This window comes from Apodemus sylvaticus, chromosome 14, assembly GCF_947179515.1.
Source record: "Apodemus sylvaticus chromosome 14, mApoSyl1.1, whole genome shotgun sequence".
Taxonomy (NCBI): domain Eukaryota; kingdom Metazoa; phylum Chordata; class Mammalia; order Rodentia; family Muridae; genus Apodemus; species Apodemus sylvaticus.
Genome location: NC_067485.1, coordinates 55,927,898 through 55,945,605, shown reverse-complemented (window position 1 = coordinate 55,945,605; position 17,708 = coordinate 55,927,898). Strand labels below are relative to the sequence as shown.

At 40.7% G+C, this 17,708-nt stretch overlaps 1 protein-coding gene across 6 annotated transcripts in view; it reads right to left on the bottom strand.

The window, feature by feature from the left end:
* Positions 1-10,971: 10,971 nt before the first annotated feature.
* Positions 10,972-17,708, bottom strand: part of Arhgap12 (Rho GTPase activating protein 12) — a 105,285-nt gene continuing 98,548 nt past the window's right edge. For all 6 annotated transcript variants that reach the window (XM_052156287.1, XM_052156286.1, XM_052156285.1 and 3 more), the window contains 5 exons: positions 16,274-16,372; positions 14,805-14,882; positions 14,568-14,702; positions 14,221-14,323; positions 10,972-13,311 (listed from right to left, as the gene is read on the bottom strand). In XM_052156287.1, the coding sequence (XP_052012247.1) occupies positions 13,137-13,311; positions 14,221-14,323; positions 14,568-14,702; positions 14,805-14,882; positions 16,274-16,372 (590 nt within the window). In that variant the 3' untranslated portion in view covers positions 10,972-13,136. The remainder of the gene's footprint in view (positions 13,312-14,220; positions 14,324-14,567; positions 14,703-14,804; positions 14,883-16,273; positions 16,373-17,708) is intronic.

Here is a 17,708-nt window from a genome sequence, read left to right as displayed (position 1 = left end):
ATGCACAGATAACATTGAAATGAATTTAGTGATACATATTTTATTTGTAATACTTTATGGCAAATTCCACACACTTTCTCAGGGTTGGTTTTTTTTTTTTATTAACTTTTCCCAAAAATTCTTGTACCTGCAGCCATCCCACAGTTGCAACTGATTAATGAGTGTAATCTGGCAGGCAAGCCCCACAGCTGCTTCATTTGCATTAACAAGAAAGCAAAGGAGGACAGTTCAGGCGCCTGTCAGCTGTTCACTCCAGAGTGATCCGGCTCTCTCTGCTGAGTGACGTCACCACTGAGTCCTGGGAGAATATTTTGTCAGTTTTGTTCTGCTTACAGTGGGAACCAAACAGGCACACTTTCAGCTCTCATCAGCCTCAAGACTTCTTCCAGCGACTGTTTTGACAAATCAACCAAACACTCCACGATTAATCCAAGTTAGTCTAAATACCATCACAGTCAGTTTCAAACTACCGGGATGTCACTCACAGTACACAGATTAGGAGAACCATGTTAGTTGTACACAATGTGTGGGGTTCCACCACATAAGACTGCCCTTGATTTGCAGATGTCCTGTGGTCTGGGTAAGGTGTCAAATGCCTTGGATCTCAGTATTGGAGAGGAAAATGCAACTGGATCTCTGTGAGTTTTGAGGCCAGCCTGGTCTATACAGAATGCTCTAGATCAGCCAAAGCTAGTGAGACATCATCTCAAAAACAAACAAAAGCAACAACAAAAGAGTGCAGATGATAGGAACATGTAGTAAAATGCCAAATAACTAAAGTTTGACCTTTGACATTGTTTCTAAATGATATATAAGTCTGATACTGAAGTGGAAACTTCCAGTTTTTTGGAAAGTCATATCAAAAGCGTTTTTTTCTGAAGTAGACATAGGTGAAAGGATGTTTTGCTAAAGGAAACACATGAAAGATCTCATGATGAAGGATTCTTTGCTAATGTCACACATGTATTGGTTTGCCTTACAATGCATACCTGAGCTCGGCTTGTTGTGACTTCATAGAAAAAAAAAAAAAAAACACACCAAAAAACTTCTGGCGGGGTTCTTGGCGCTTCCACAGACTCAGGCCAACTGGCAGTGATGTCAACTGCTACAGATGTGGAGTCTTACTAAGACTCGCACTCCCTTGTCCATCAGCAGCTGTGTTCCCTCATCAGCCATTGGTCTCTAGTACATACAACGGTAGGATGATCTGAATTTTTTCCCTTCCTTACCAGATGACAAGATTCCCGCTCAGCATGACAAGGCAGGTGACCAATCCTCTCATAGCGACTGCAGCTGCTGTGGAAGAAGCTGAACGCCCCACTTCTGTTTGGTGGCACTCAAACGAGTTGGTCTCTTGGCACTCTTGACAAAAGCCTCGGCACCCTCAGTAGCCTCTTTTCTGAGACCAGGCCTTGAAGGATCATCTACCTGTCACTTCTTGCTCCACGCCTCAGTCAGCGTTATGGCCATAAGTTGTGCTATTATTTAATGAGGAGTGGACTTCAAAATGTGGGTGCTAGGGACTCCCTCTTAGCTGATCATTATTGTACGTGTCTTTGGAAGGCACACATAATACGAACGAAGCCCAAATATTCCCCTTGCTCAATTGCATGTATTACACACCAGATAGAAAACACCAATATGATGATAAAAACATTAAAAGTTTGTATATCCATTTTAAAATCAGTACAGCATTTTCATTTCTTTCTTTCTTTCTTTTTTTTTTTTTTTGGTTTTTTTTTCCCCCCCAAGACAGGGTTTCTTTGTGTAGCCTTGGCTGTCCTGGAACTCACCAGGCTGTCCTCGAACTCAGAAATCCGCCTGTCTCAGCCCCCCAAGTGCTAGGATTAAAGGCATGTGCCACCACCGCCCAGCATTTTCATTTCTGTAAGAGCATATAGCATAGTTTCTCCCTCATCAACTTCTGACTTATATAACCAGTTAAATAACTATCTCATTTTCAAGGTCTATGATTTATATGAGTATCCTCCCCAGACACTGTATAAAGTCTGGCCTCTGGGACGATGCTTTTGGGTAGGGGTAAAACCTAGTGGAGGTACGCCCTGAGGGGAACTATGGAGTCCTGCTTGGCTTTGGGGGAAAGTTTGCTCTCTTACATGCTATTGAGAAGATGTATAGCCCTTGCCAGAATCCTAATATGATTTCCAAATGGTGGAGAAGAACTTCCGGAACCCTGAGCCAAAATAAACCTTTCATAAGCTATTAATTATTATAATTATTAATTATTATTAAGGCCTTGGGTATTTAATTGTAGTGGTGGGAAGCTTATACATCAACCATCAGGTAGGTGTGTGTGTGTGTGTGTGTGTGTGTGTGTGTGTGTTTATGAGAGAGAGAGAGAGAGAGCCTTATTATATAACTGTGGTTGGCTTCCAAACTTATGACTGTCCTCCTCAGCCTTCGTAGAGCTATGCCCCGCCAGGCCTGGCTCAATCATTTCTGAGGTAGGTGTCATTATGGTGTTTAGTATGTATGCTCTGTAACTTAGGCTTAGAGTGGGGCTCATTGCAAGAACATCCTTTTAATCAGTAGCAACTTTATGCCCTTGAAATTGAATTCTAGGTAGAAAATCCTTGCCTGCCTTTCTTTGGAAATCTTAACTATACCACTGTGCTTCATGTGGTAGAAGGCACCGTTTAAAATCATATACTCATAGACCTCCCCTGGCTATCAAGTGTTTCTTTCAAGTAAATGTCCACAAGTTTCGCTTCTCTTTCCTCATTGATTTTACTAGACTAGACCTTGGCACTTGATTACTGAGGTCAAGGTTAGTAGTATTCTTTTAAAATATTTCTTTTACAATTTCAGTAAAATGTCTTTGAGAAACCTTTAACATTTATTTTGCTTGCCTTGGTTTTACATATTTCTGTCTTATTTTACCTTTCTTCAATGTCATGTTTTTTTTTTAATTTTTTTTCTCAATGTCATGTTTTTTTAAATTTTTTTTCACGTATTCACTTTACATCCTGCTGCTCATTGCCGCCCTCCTGATCAACCCCTCCCACAATCCTTCCCCCCTCCCTCCCCTTCTCATCTAAGCAGGTGGGGCCTTCCTGGGTGTCCCCCACCCTGGCACTTAAAGCCTCTGAGAGGCTAGGCGCTTCCTCTCCCACTGAGGCCAGACAGGGCAGCCCAGCTAGAACAACATATCCCACATGTAAACAACAGCTTTTGGGATAGCCCCCACTCCAGGTGTTCAGGACTGTACTGGCTGGTTTTGTGTGTCAACTTGACACAGGTTGGAGTTATCACAGAGAAAGGAGCTTCAGTTGGGGAAGTGCCTCCATGAGATCCAGCTGTGGAGCATTTTCTCAATTAGTGATCAAGTAGGGAGGGCCCTTTGTGGGTGGTTCCACCTTTGGGCTGGTGCTCTTGGGTTCTGTAATAGAGCAGCTGAGCAAGCCAGGGGAAGCAAGCCAGTAAGAAACATCCCTCCATGGCCTCTGCATCAGCTCCTGCTTCCTGACCTGCTTGAGTTCCAGTCCTGACTTCCTTTAGTGATGAACTGCAACGTGGAAGTGTAAGCTCAATAAACCCTTTCCTCCCCAACTTGCTTCTTGGTCATGATGTTTGTGCAGGAATAGAAACCCTGACTAAGACAAGGACCCACATGAAGATCAAAGTGCACATCTCAATGCATCTTTTAATCTTTAAAAGAAAACTCAGGTTTTCAACTTTACTTTAAAATCTTCATATTCACTTTCAGATACTATGCTTGTGCCTTCAATGCTGTGAAGATGTTTTCTGTTTCTCAAAATAGAATCACTCTTGATTCTGTTGTGGATACAGCACACATGGACCACAGGCTTGGTTTTTACCTGCTGTGCCTTCTTACCAGTCCATTTCTAATCTTAGATACGTGTGCTACTGTTTACACTTGTGACTTACAGTTCCCTGGGTATTTTCCACTGATGGCCTATTCTGCTCCTCAGCTACTTCTGGATGTGTCCTTGACACTATTTTTGCTTCGTTTTATGCAAAATTACTTATCCCAAAGCATTGAGATGAGACTAGACCCAGGTTCCTGTCAGCATCGGTGTATCCTGGCGCTGTCTGTGCACTGTTAGAATACCCCACGGCTTGTTTTTGGTGTTCTTGGTCCCTCCTTGCCCCTCCCACTTTGACCCACACACTGGCTGTTATCATAGCTAGTGTATCCTCTTACCTTCAGAGCATTTTCTCCAGTACGAGGCTTCATCCCGGAGCTCTGTGAAATTGTTGGCCACCATGCTTGGCTCTGGGGACATTTTTAAAAAGCAACTGAAGCCTGGTTGTCATGAACCTGATGGAAGTGCAGCAGCCATCCCTACCCTTAGCAGAAATACGTGAGCACTAATGTTGTTCTGGTCGCTTCTATAGCCTTGGAGGCTTTACACTTAAATATCAAAACGAAGGTCCAGAATTTGTCCAGTAAGGCGGTTTCCAGGAAGATTGCTTCGTGCTCTGAGTTTCTTACATGGGTGTTTCTGGACGGGTGGTTTAAAATAGACACCTCTTATTGTGTGATCTTTGCTCTGTGGAACTTGATGGTGACGGGGCCTGCTGGCAGCATTGACAAACACAGTCTGATGTCTAAGGATGTCCAGCCAGTACCACTGGCCAAGCTCAGGGGGTCAGGAGACAGGGTATAACCACAGGTCAGTAACATCGTGTGGCTAGGTGTCAGGATGTTCCTTCAGATTGGGCTCTTTAACCAGAGGCTGGATTCAGAGAATACACAGAACTGTTGTGCCAGGATGCTGGGATTCTTGCTTGACAGAAATAATCTCGTTTGTCAATGTGGTGGTGTTGGTTTTTTTGACACCCTCACACCCCATGCCTCTGTCACTGGAGTCTATCTTATCCAGGAAAAATGACACTTTGAACAGTCACCAGGAAGTCCCAAACAGCCTCCAGGGGAGCCACTCAACTGACTGTGAAAAAGCAAGCACTAATGGGAACCAGAGTAGGAAGGGAGAAGGTGACAAAGAGCTTGGTGTCTCTGTGCACTTGCTGAGAAGCAGGGCTGAACCTACTTCATGAAAGGGCAAAGCCACCTCCCCGAGATCTGTCTGAACTGAAGCACAGTAAGCTAGACTGAAGGGACCTATGCTCCCTTCTGAGAACTTAAAAACCTTATCCGTGGGTTAGAGAGATGGTTCAGTGGTTAGGAGCACTGACTACTCTTCCAGAGGTCCTGAGTTCAATTCCCAGCAACTACATGTTGGGTTACAAGCAACTGTAATGGGATCCAATTACAGTTTGGTGTGTCTGAAGACAGCAACAGTGTACCCACATACATGAACTAAATAAACCTTTTAAAACAAACAAAAAAACAAAACAAAAAACTCTTACACAGTATGTTCACAGCAGCTTCTTCTTTAGAACACTATGTTAACTATGCATGAGTATTACCACTGAAAAACACATGGCCTGCACTCTTAAAATAAACCAAATAGTAATTTGACGAAAAACAAAAATATGAATTGCCCACCTGTTCTGAGAACTCTTCCTGAAGCTGTTAATCCACACTTTGGCAAGCAGCTGGTGCAGTCATGTGCAGACTCAGTGATTTGTTTTGAGAATATCAGCGATGTTCGATTATTCATGTCTGGAAGTCAGGCATCTAGAGACCTTCCTACCATCTCCAGTACGTCAGTGCAGTCTGCAGAGGGCTCAGTAAGGCAGCTCAGAGCCCAAGGCTCTCACTAGGTCTGCAGAGTTTCTTAAGTAGGATTTCAGAAGGTCTTTCACACTAAAGCTTGAATAATCTTGTAACACAGCTTTAGTTACACAGTTCTCACGGTATAGCCCATCTCCCTTAAAACAGGGTTTCTTTCAAGACAATTTCAGTGTATTTTAAATCCAATTTTGATAAAGATGTAGCTGGAAATCACACCACATTCTGCCTACTCTGACAGCCCCAATATTCAGGCCCATGCTATGGCAGGTCCTTAGGTTCAGAAACTCTACTTAACTGTATTCCCTTCCTAAGGTTAAACTCAGACAAGGACCAAACATTCTATCCCTTAGTTCTTGTTATCTAAGAATTTGGAAAAAACAAATCATAATTGTTTATTCCTCGCTACTAATCTTCTCGAATGTTCTCTGAGGATGAAATAATGCTGGCTACAAGATGTGACTACTAGGCATCTGAAATGTGATTACTGTGACTGGAGTTGAGAGAACAGCCCTTCGAAATGCCAGCTGTTTTACATCCTCGATAGGGGATTAATTGGTCCAGTTTTTCTATATATATATATGTATATGCATGTGTGTCTGTACATGTATATATACATACACACACACACACTTTTCTGAGCAGTAGTGTGAGCTGTCTCTCTTCTGACTTCTCTGGCCAGATGCCGGGCTACTTTTCATGGGTTCGTTCACCATCCCCTATTTCCATATTCCAGTCCTTGGCTTGTTCTAAACTGGGTTTTTGTTGTTTTAGTTCTATGTATCAGCTCTTTACCAGGTATGATTGTAAATACTCTATTCCTTGCTGTGGCCCCTTTTCGTTGATTTCTTTTAATACACAAAATGTTGTGAAGCTCAGTTTGTCTTATCTTGCTATCTCTGGTGTCAGATTCCACACCACTGCCACAAGTCCTTCTGTTGCTGTTGTTAGTCAGGGCCTCACAAAGCTGTTTCTGACTCTGTAGGACAGGCTTGGCTGTTGACTCAGAGATCCTCCTGCTCTGCCTCCCACCAAGTGCTAGGATGAGTCTTAAGTCTACGGTTACCTATACTGTCTTCTGCATCGTCCACAGTGACCAAGATAAACCACTTTGCCTACAGACAGACAGACAATGGATAACAAAATATTATTCAGCTATAAGCGGATAGGAGCCCATCAATATACTGTAAATAGTATATAAATAATAAATTATAAAGGCATGAGGAAATGAATAAGCCAGTCATAAAAAAGGCAAATACAGTATGATTGTATTCAGATGGCTTAGTTACAACTACAGAGACAGAAAACAAATTTAAGGGCCAAAGGCTCAAAGTAGCATGTGGGCTTCCTGTTCAGCAGGCAAGAGTTTCTGTAAGGTGATGTTGTAGACATGAAGCAGCAGAGTGACACGCTTTTTTAAACCACAAAGGACTTTCATATGTGGTTAGCACCTACAGTATTTGGGCAGCTCTGTTAAGACAGAACTAAGTGAAAGCCTATCACACACTAACGAGCCGAATGCACACACTGGTCTGTCCAGGAACATCAATGAATATGAACAGAGCCCTGAGTTCTGTTTACAGAGGGGTGGGGGAGGGGAATTAGGGAAAGGGGAGAAGAAGGGAGAGGGTAGAAGGAGGAGAGGGAGGGAGGGAAGGAGAGGAATGGGGAGAGGGAGAGGGAGAAGTTGGTTATTTTCTATGTACCCTGAATGAAGAGAAATAGAAGGCAGGCCCTACCCCACCATTTACATAATAATAATGAGCACAATGTGTAAAAGAATAGAATTTCAATATCATGTAAAATTATCTGAGCCTGATAAGACCACAAAATGACCAAGTTATACACACACACACACACACACACACACACACACACACAGAGTTCTGGTCATATTTAAATGTACTTTAGAGTGAGTGATCCTTCCTCTCTCCTGCTGTTTCTCCCATGACTATTGTTGCGGCTGTGCAGCAGTAGTTCAAACACATTAAATGGGAAATCCAGAAGACAGCTTATAAGGTTATTCACTGTTCTGAGTAGGAAGGGGAACTCTCCATCCCACCTGACACAGGCCATCCTTCTGTCTGGGGAACCCATGTTGTGTGCATTAGCTCACCTAGTGGTTATCTGGGCTATCAGATGAACTGCTGCTACCAGTGTTTGCTTTCAAGTTAACTTTGTTTACTTAATGATGGCCCCTGAGCGCAAGTGCAGACACACACAGGAAATGCCCAGTGAAAAGAACAGATCAAAGGAATCAGTGCAGGTTGTGTGTGGCAATGTTGCAGGGCACAGTGGAAAAATCGGTGCTCCCATCCTTCCATACCTACGGGGATCAGGTCTAAGACTGTTCCCTAGCAGAGACAAAAATCCATACAAGCATGAGTCCCTTAATCCTGCAGCATTTACTGTACTGCAGCATTGAGCCTATGCACAGTCTCATATACCTTAAATCATCTTGATTACTTACAAAACATAAATATTTGCTACCTGAGTTTTTTGACCAATGGTTGACTGAATCCACGAATATAAAGCCTACAGATGAGAAACAACTGTATGTGAATGTAGGATATAGTCTGGCACTGTCCAAGGATTCAGGCATCCCCAACATAGAGATCACTTATAGATACAGCACAAAATAACTCCAATTGACCATGTTAAATTAACAATCAAAACTTGTTCCTCATAGCAATGACTCCTCATGACATGAATACAGCACAATATAACTCAAATAGACCATCTTAAATTAACAATCAAAACTTGTTCCTCATAGCAATGACTCATGACATGCTGCTAAACCCTATCGTTGAGTGCACTGCTCAACCCTCACCAGACAAGCTTCTTACTGCAGAAGGAAATCAACAGAGCCCCACAAGCGGACAATATAAATAAAGTGAGGGACCCTGGAGCACTCCAATGGGATGTTTTCATCAAACCCCTCAGGGCTCAGATCTATGCAGTCTCTTTAGAGGGGGATTTATGAAGAAGAGGAGATTTAAGAGCCAGAGGTGGTGGATGATTTCAAAAAGTCTCTCATAGATACATATTAACTCCCAGAGACTGTGGCAACCTAAACAAGACCTGCAAGTGTTCAAGCCAAGAAGGGGCCCCAGCAGGAAAACAGGGCAGGGCGGGGCAGGGGCAGTAGACACAGGGTGCTACCACTGACTAAGAAGCTATCTGCAATTGAATCCCACTGGGAAAAGGGAAACTGGTTTTCTCCATCCACATACCAAGCGCACTTCAGGGCAGCTTCCATGGCCAGGATTAGTTGGCCAAACTAAAATGAACTCAATGTGAAATTTATTGTTGCTCATTTTAAATTTTGTTTTGGTGGGGTTTTTTGTTTTGTTTTGTAGTATTGGTTGTTTAGATTTTCATTGTTTGTTCTTTCTTGAGAGAGAATTAACTTTGAAGTGTAAGAAGGTGGAAAGATTTGGGAATTGCAAAATGTGATCAAAATATATCATATAAAATGTTAATTAAAATAATTTTTGAACAGCCCAGAATGTGTGGCTATATTTAATAGATTTTTATTGGGGGGACCAAAACTAGTTCCTTTTGGCCCCAGACTTTGAGTATACTTATCATCTGAGGCATTCGTATGCAATCCAGGCTTGATTCCTCATCTGCTAAAACAAGCAGACAAAACCCCTGTGACTATGAAGGCTCCTACTAGCCTTTGATCTATCAGTTAGAGACTGAGTTTCTCACCATTCTTGCCTAAATGTGAACTTTTAAAATGCCCCAAAGGGACCTTGGACATTAGGCAGAACCATGGCTCCAGCTAGAGGCCCTGGTGCTCAACCTCAGCTTCGTGTGTCAGTCTGAAGTGTCTATGGAGCTCACTAACAGTGTAAGGTTCTGGATGAGTCTCAATGCCACTTGCCAAGAACCACAAGTGTTAGAACTGTTTGAAAGAGCTGGCTACCAACATCAGTACATCTTTACTAAAGCATGCTTATCTAAGCAGAATAACAAGAAGTAAAATAAGGGAAGAACTTAGGAGAGAAAGGACACCTTTGTCTCTAAGTGTGTATTGCTATGTCCGATCATTACCTTGTTCTGCAAGTGCTGTGTGAGCACTATGTGTGGGCACGGAAATCAAAGGGATCGTTCAAGTGCCAGGTCACATAAGGAAATGTGTGAAAGCACAATATATTCACCACTACCCTTGGTCTACACACGCGCAAAAGAGACTCCCTTGCTCTGGTGATACAGCCCATCACACCAGGCACCCTGCACCTCGCCTTTCTCCAGTATGCGGTTTGGCTATACTCGCATGACTCTGTAGCTCACAAATTTCCTAGAAACTTCAAATCACTCCTGTTATAAGTCTGCTGGTTTTCTGTGCCCACTGGCCTCCTCTTTCATTCCCCACTAAAAGTCACATTTAAGGACTCTATTATACTAGAATATGTTAAAACAAAACACAAAACTGTGCCCCATTTCCAACACTGTTTTGACACAAACCAAACAGCAGGCATATTAAATACCTTTCTAGTCATAAACTGGAGATGCATTTTCTGACTGCATTTCAGATCAGAGCTGAGGGTTGAAGTTTAGACACAAGGTAAACTGCACAAAATTCTACTTCCTGAGCACTTTCAGTCTTGTGTCCAAGTGGTGCTTTGGAACATGTATCTGACCAGAGCAGCAAGAACAGGCTGTCCCTCTATGTATTCTGCAAACTTCTGCATATTCTTATTCCGATGTCTGCAGAATTAGTATTAATCGGAAACTCCATGTTTACTTTAATTAGAAGCTTCTCTCACAAACTGAAAAAAACACTCTTGGCACAAGAATGGAGTTAAATGTTTTTGCTGCAGCAGACTAATTAACTATCCAATATCGTAGTTTTCAAAGATGCAAGTTCTGACATTAAAAGAGTCACAGGTCTCCAGGCATTGGCCACTACTGGTTTTGGTGAGTTTTCACTTCTCTGGGAAATAGCTATACATATACTTACATATATATGTAAATATATATATATTTGTATGATCATAGCCTATTCACCACTAAGTTTGAAGTCTGGCTGAATTCGTGATTTTATTTGTAATCTTCACAAAAGAAAAAAATTAGATTTGCCTCCATTTAAAACATAACACCTTTTCAGGGCTATTTCATAGTCTTCAGAGTAAAAGATAAAATACCACAGTGAAACAAAATTTAAGGAAATATTTTTCTAACTAGAATTTTAACAGTGATTTAAATATATTTTTCCTTTCAATTGTCTCTTTTATGATATTTTGAAGAAAGGTCTATTAGTAAATGAAATTCCACTAATAAAATTTATTTTTAGCTTTTAATATATTTTCTGCTAAAAAAAATCAAGTTGTCAAGAAAGGAAAATATTACTGGTTTTGTTATTACAAAAACAATCGTTAATTTTTAATTCACAAAGGATGAAAGCACAAGACACTTATCTCATTGTACATACACTATTACAATACAATTATTAGTAGTAGACCAATACAACATTAAAGACTTTGCATACACACATGTACTTTGAAACAAAAAACACAGGACAATTTTAAACCTTTGACATGTTCATGATCACCAAGAGAAAGAACACCACAGATCATAGGTTTGAGTCTAATTGATTTCCTGGTACACAGTCAAGACACAAGAGCCCTAAAGCACACTGTGTTATTAATGGCATCTTCAGATCTATACATTCTGGTTTAGAATTTCTCCCCACTCAAAGGAATCTGCATGAGCTCTCAAGCAGCTCAATCTGTTACCTATTTAAGAAGATTACAACAATACACACAATATCTTAGCCACAAGACTTAGAAAGGTTTTGGACAGATCATTCACACACACACAGATTATTCCCCAAGAAGGCAATCTGGAAATTATAAATGCAATCCTAGGAAAAAGAATCATGATCAGAAATCATTTCCTTTCAAACACTGATGATGAGGAAGTGCGTGGTGTTAGGGAAATGTTGGTACAGGAAGAACAGAAAACACACGAAGTGAGAAAAGCAGATCTGCCACAGGAAATATGGATTTGGTTGATTTTCTAAAATGAGGTATAAAAGTATGTCAGTAAATAAAAACAAAACAACAACAAAATTAAGAACCAAAATGCACATTTCCAATGGAAAAAAAACTCTAAGCATATTGTAGCTTCCTTTATTAGATTAGACATTTCATATACAGCAGTTAATCTAGAAAAATACATTTAAAAATCTTCAACAGACCATGCCTCCTTGTAACAAAACCTTCCAAACCCTGTTTTATTGTACAAATCAATCTACATTAGTAATGTAAAAAGAAAATACTCAAATCTGCAGTGTCATTTTCTATCCAACATCCAATTTACATGTTTCCACTATTGAAGCTGGGCTAGAATTCTGAAATGATTTTCCTAATGTCTTCTGTACATATTAAATAACCTAAGGAGCTGTTCCTGTAGTGTGTTCACTATTTAGTAAGTCAATATCTCCCAGTACCATTTTCATTGCAGTGGTCTGCCTATAAACGTAATTAAAACCTAAAAGTGCACAGTTTAACTTTCCCAAATAATGGCCTCTGTCTGCAGGAAGCAATTCATGGAAACAGTTACCAATGTCTTGATTAGAAACATTGAGTTAGATGTACTCTGAGCCTATACAACACAGTTATATACATAAGGTAAATTATATTAGGTCCTTAGCCCATACTTACATCAAACAATGTCTGTTTCCACAGGGTCATACCAAAAACTCAATATGGCACTAAATATAATAAGGATTGTTAGCTATAATTCAGTACAGCAAGACAGGTACCAAATACCCTGATTTGACTTAGACTAACCAGAACTCCAGTATATCACAGTGTTTTAAGTCCTGTCAGTGTGCTGCTCCAACAGACAACTAAGGTATTTAGCAAGAATGCTGTGAGACAGTAAATTAGACAGCAAACCTTCACCCAGGGATTCTATCTGGGTTATGAGCTTCAGAGCTTAAGACTGCCACTCATGCAAACACCCTGAAAAAAGCAATACACAGGTTTCAAATAGATCAACTTCATTTGTCTTAAATGCCCAAGAGCATTTTTAAAGTAACTGACAGTATCATTGTACCAAGTAAAGAGCTTACGAACCATGAGAAGGAATCTACATTATCCAGTTTGGAGACAGTAAGGACAGTACCACAAGGGACCCACATGGCTGTCCTAACCAAATTATCCAGTGTGCATGACTGGTTAGAATTTTGAGTTTTGATGTTTACTGGTATTCAGAGAACGGAATGCAAGCATCCAGGATAACATGAATCCACGTTCACAGTCACAGCTTGCAGTGAAGCAGCCAGCGAGGCCCAGCTGGTGCCTCCACTCTCCTCTTCCTCTCTGACACTCAAGAAAGTGCAAGATCAGAGTCACTGCTTGGTCCGAAACGAAACACACCACATATAAGACTTGAAATCTCGGAATCCAACATCTATTCCACAGGCTGTTGTTCCAGAGAGTCAACGTCCAAAGACAGTGCTTAATTCCAGGAGAATCAGCTCCACAATCTGGTTCTGGTACACAGTATGGACCGCTATATTACCAGTCTCTCTTTCTGGCTTTAGAAGGGTGGGGCCAAAAACAATCGCTATGCTCTGATAGGTCATTCGGTTTTTTTCTCCATTTTCTATAACCCTAGGGAGAGAAAACAAACTTATTTAAAAAACAATAAAACTTTGAACTGTATTACGAAGCTAACAGTCTGCATTTAGAAAGAGAGCTCACTGTGCTGAGTGACACATACCATGTTTAGCCATGGAGACGTCCATCCGGCTGCTAAATGAAGCTTGTTTTGGCAAACTTTAAATGTGTGATATTTTAGCTGTGTTTCCAGAATTGTTATAATTAAGTAACAATGATCTATCCTTTATATGGGAGGGGATGTGGTATTTCATCAGGGACTAGAAATTAAAACCTATTTAATATTATTAAAATTTTTTCTCTAACTGGTGCTTTATTTTTTATTTACTTTTATATTTGACTTATTTTGTGTGTTTGTGTGCACACACATGCCACAAAGCACATGAGGAAATTAGAGGACAACTTGTGAGAGTCCGTTGTCTCTTTCCATCATGTGGGTCCTGGAGAGTGAACACCAGGACATGCCTTTACATGCTGAGCCATCTTGCCATCCCCACTTTACTATTTCAATGTTCTTTGTATAGTATGAACAAAATCATTTATTAAAGTAGCTGTACGGTAGTAATCTTGAGCAATGAAGGTTGTTTTAAAATAATGTAACAGGCCTCACTTAAGCTATCTCAACTTCTGTTAACTTCAGTCTTGTCAGAACACCTTTTGTGTGATGAGCATTATATACATAAAAAATATATACATAAAATATATACTTTAGCAGAGTCTTCACACCAAAGCATTTTACTAGAAGGAATAGACACTATCAGTTTCCATCAGTATCAGGTTTCTTTTCAACTTACAAAGACAGCAAGGGTTACGTTTAGGAACAGAATGAGGCCTAGAAGGTCCTGCCTCCACGTGCTCGCCACTGTTTCATCCCACACTTCCCCTCTTGCAGTGAGTTCTTACCTTTTGAGGTGTCTAAACAGAATCTGCATTGTATCTTGATTTGGCTTTGGCAACTGTCTGATTAGATCCTTAACCGCAGTGACACGCTGTCTAGGTTCTTGTTCTACAAAAAAGTAATAAGCAGATAGTTTGTAACAAATTCTTACAGAATGAAAGGCAATGACACAGTTTGGAAGCTAGAATCTGGTAATGCACAGTGACATCTGGTGGTTGCATTTAAAATCTCTAGAGTTACACAACCTATTGAAAAAAAAAACTTGTTTAAAAAAAGTCTGAATAATGCAATAACTTAACCTGTAAAATGTTTTTCAATATCTAGAAAAAACTGAGCAGAGCAGCATACTTACTAATTGCATTAACAAAATCATTGAAATGATTAAATGTAAAAAGAGGTTCTGGTAATTCTCGAAAAAACATTTTGAGTGCTCCCGTGATGACATGAATGTCTTCCCATTTACTGTCATTCAAGTCCAACTTCTCATCTGAAAAACAGCAGGAATAAGACAGTGTAAAAACCACTTTGAACCAGTTCTTATAGTCATGGGCAATGCCTGTGGGCATGAAAACAGGGAGTGCGTTCTTACCGTGATTGACGGCAAACCTCAGCTTCTGGATCACTGCAAGGTTGCCGCTCACTCTGTAGATACCATCAACATCCAAACCTAAGAGGAAATAAGACTTCATTTTTGAAAGAAACTCATTTGTGCCTTCTAAAGAGGCATAAATGTCTCCATTTGGGGATTTCATCACATTGCCCAGGCTGGCCTTGAAATCCTGGGCTCAGGTGATCCTTTGCTTTAGCTGTCCAAGCAGCTGGAGCTGCAGACAAATTGCACCCAGCTTCAGAATTCATATTCTTAACATTAGCTAAAAATCCACACTTGGCAGGGTTGATTTTTAGAGGCAATGATTTACTCTGAATTCTGTTTAACAAATAGCAGTAATTCTATATTTTATCAGGTACACACTGTAGCTAAGCACATGAAAAAAATCTCAGAAAACCAACTGAGAAAAAATTAGTAATACCTGGAGATAGTAATAATAAAAAAAAAAAGTAAAGATCAACCCATCCATTTTTTTGCACATGATTTTATCATGTAAGTGCACATAATGACAAACCCGGCACTCTTTTCACAACTGTCTGTCACACCAACTGCTTATGGTAGAATTATCTAGTGGTAGAAAACATATCACATGATAATACTTCTTCAGATATGGGCCAGAATCATTTGAAATTCATAATTAAACCTAAAATTAAATACTCATTAAATAACAAAGCTGTGCATATTTAACAAACCACATTTCTAATGTGATATTAATCATTTAGCTTTACATAAAGCAAGTAAACAGTGCAGAGCCTTGACGGTCACACTGACAGAGTCAATGGGCAAAACATCTGAAACTGGCAGAAGTTACAAACAAGGTAACACAAGTTGCTAACTGTCAGATGCTTCTGACACACGATGGTGTGACTAGAGTCAATACACTGTCAATGTATACTACAAGAAGGTAGTATAATTACATGTTAAATTCAAATAAAAATACCTAATAGTTGTGTTCTTCTTGGGGACTTCCGTATTTAGATACTTTACAGTTGAGCTCTCCTATCTGTTGTTACACAAGCATTCTCCTATTGAGTAAACATCCTTGGAGCACACACATCGGTTATCAGTTTTTGAATTTGGCTTCAGTCACCACTGCCTCAATTTAAGCACTGGCAACTCCAAATGACTTCAGCAGATAATGTAATGACATATCAAACATTAAATGACACCAAGACCTTACAAAATGCTTCCTTACACACACACACACACACACACACACACACACACACACACACACACACACGTAAGGATGGGGGTGGAGGTGTCATAGAGCTTGTGTGAAGGTCAAAGACAATAATAGTTCTTGTTCTCTCCCAGGTCCTCGGGCCTCGTGGCTAACACCTTTATCAGCTAAGCCACCTTGCTGGCCCAGATCTAGGAATTTCGATGGTGAACCAATGAGTGGTTTTGCTTAATGTGAAGAATAAAACTTGGAGGTCTTCTCTTACCATGCTCTTCGACGTGTTCAATGCATAATTTCACAAACTTTGGCACTGTTCCATTTTCCCTCTGACACAGATTAGCAAGATTAGATCCAAATACCTGATCTGAAAGAGATTTGTTTTTAATGAAGCATCTCGCTAAAGGTCAGTTCAGGAAATGACTGAGTCCTTCAGAGTGCAAGAGAAAACATGCAGGGCTCTTACACCATTCGCATGTGCTTCCTTCAGCCTCACAGCAGTCCTCCTCAACTGTGGGAAAGCTTTGTATTGCTATTCCTCCTATAGCGAGCTTCTCCCTTTCTTTACTTCTGGTCCCAGGCAAAAATCCCCTCAGGAGAATCTGCGTATCCATAACTAAGACAACTGATTTCCAGTCACTGTCTTGTCTGCTCTGTCACAGCAGAACCTACATCCTTTATCCGGAAGTCCTTATCTAGAACCCCTATGATTGCTAGGGTGCAGTGTGTTGGCCTGATGCTGCTGGTATTCTAATGCTAACACCGACTCATAGACCAGAGTAATGCTGTGTGACCTGCCCCCCCAAGCTATTTCTGATTGCTGAATAGAGATGCTGACAGCCAAGAGCTGGGCAGAGGAGACATACGTGGAGTTTTAGGATTCCCGGACTTGGGGGTGGGGAGTCAGAGGAGAACCAAGAGGGAGAGAGAGGAAAGAGAGAAGCAAGGGAAGCAGAGGGAAGAGAAGCCATCACGGGTTAGGTGAGCCATGAAAATGTGGTGCTAAGGGCTGTCCAGTTGGAGTGAGGAGCAGTCCAGATGAAACATAGCTAAGAAATAACTGGGGCTGCTGGTAGGAAAGCAGAGTCTAATAGCACAGGGGGTGGATATCTGCCTAGCTCCTGTGCTGGTCAAGGTTTACTGTAAATATATAGGTTATGTGCGTCTTTTATCTGGGAACTAAATGGCCAAAGATGGGGTAGAAACCCCGGGTTGGGATTAAATCAATTCTACATTATTTCATTTGTTTTAAGTGATTATTTTCATTTTATGTCTGTGTGTGGGTATGTGCATGTGAGTGCACTGCCCACGGAGGCCATAGGCATTGGATCCCCTGGAGCTGGAGTCACCCAGGAGGTTGTATTGCGAGCTGATTCTTATATATTCTAGAAGTCCTTATGTATGCACTTAATGGCACTCATCGTTGTTTTTCATCTGAGAAGATGCTTTGCAAACATTTTTAATGAAGGTCTGTTACAAACTTAAAACCAGCCTCATATATGCACACTGTGCATTACCTTCATTATTTCTGAATAAATGCTACTAGTTTGAGTTACAAATTTAAAAATATAACCTTCTGAGATAAACACAATTATAAATAACTGTTGGTGTACACAGATGTATGTGCTTTTAAGGAACACTTTTCTCTTTGTTGGTGCATTGCAGTGATCATAAGTTAAACATACAAAATAATCAGTGGGAAA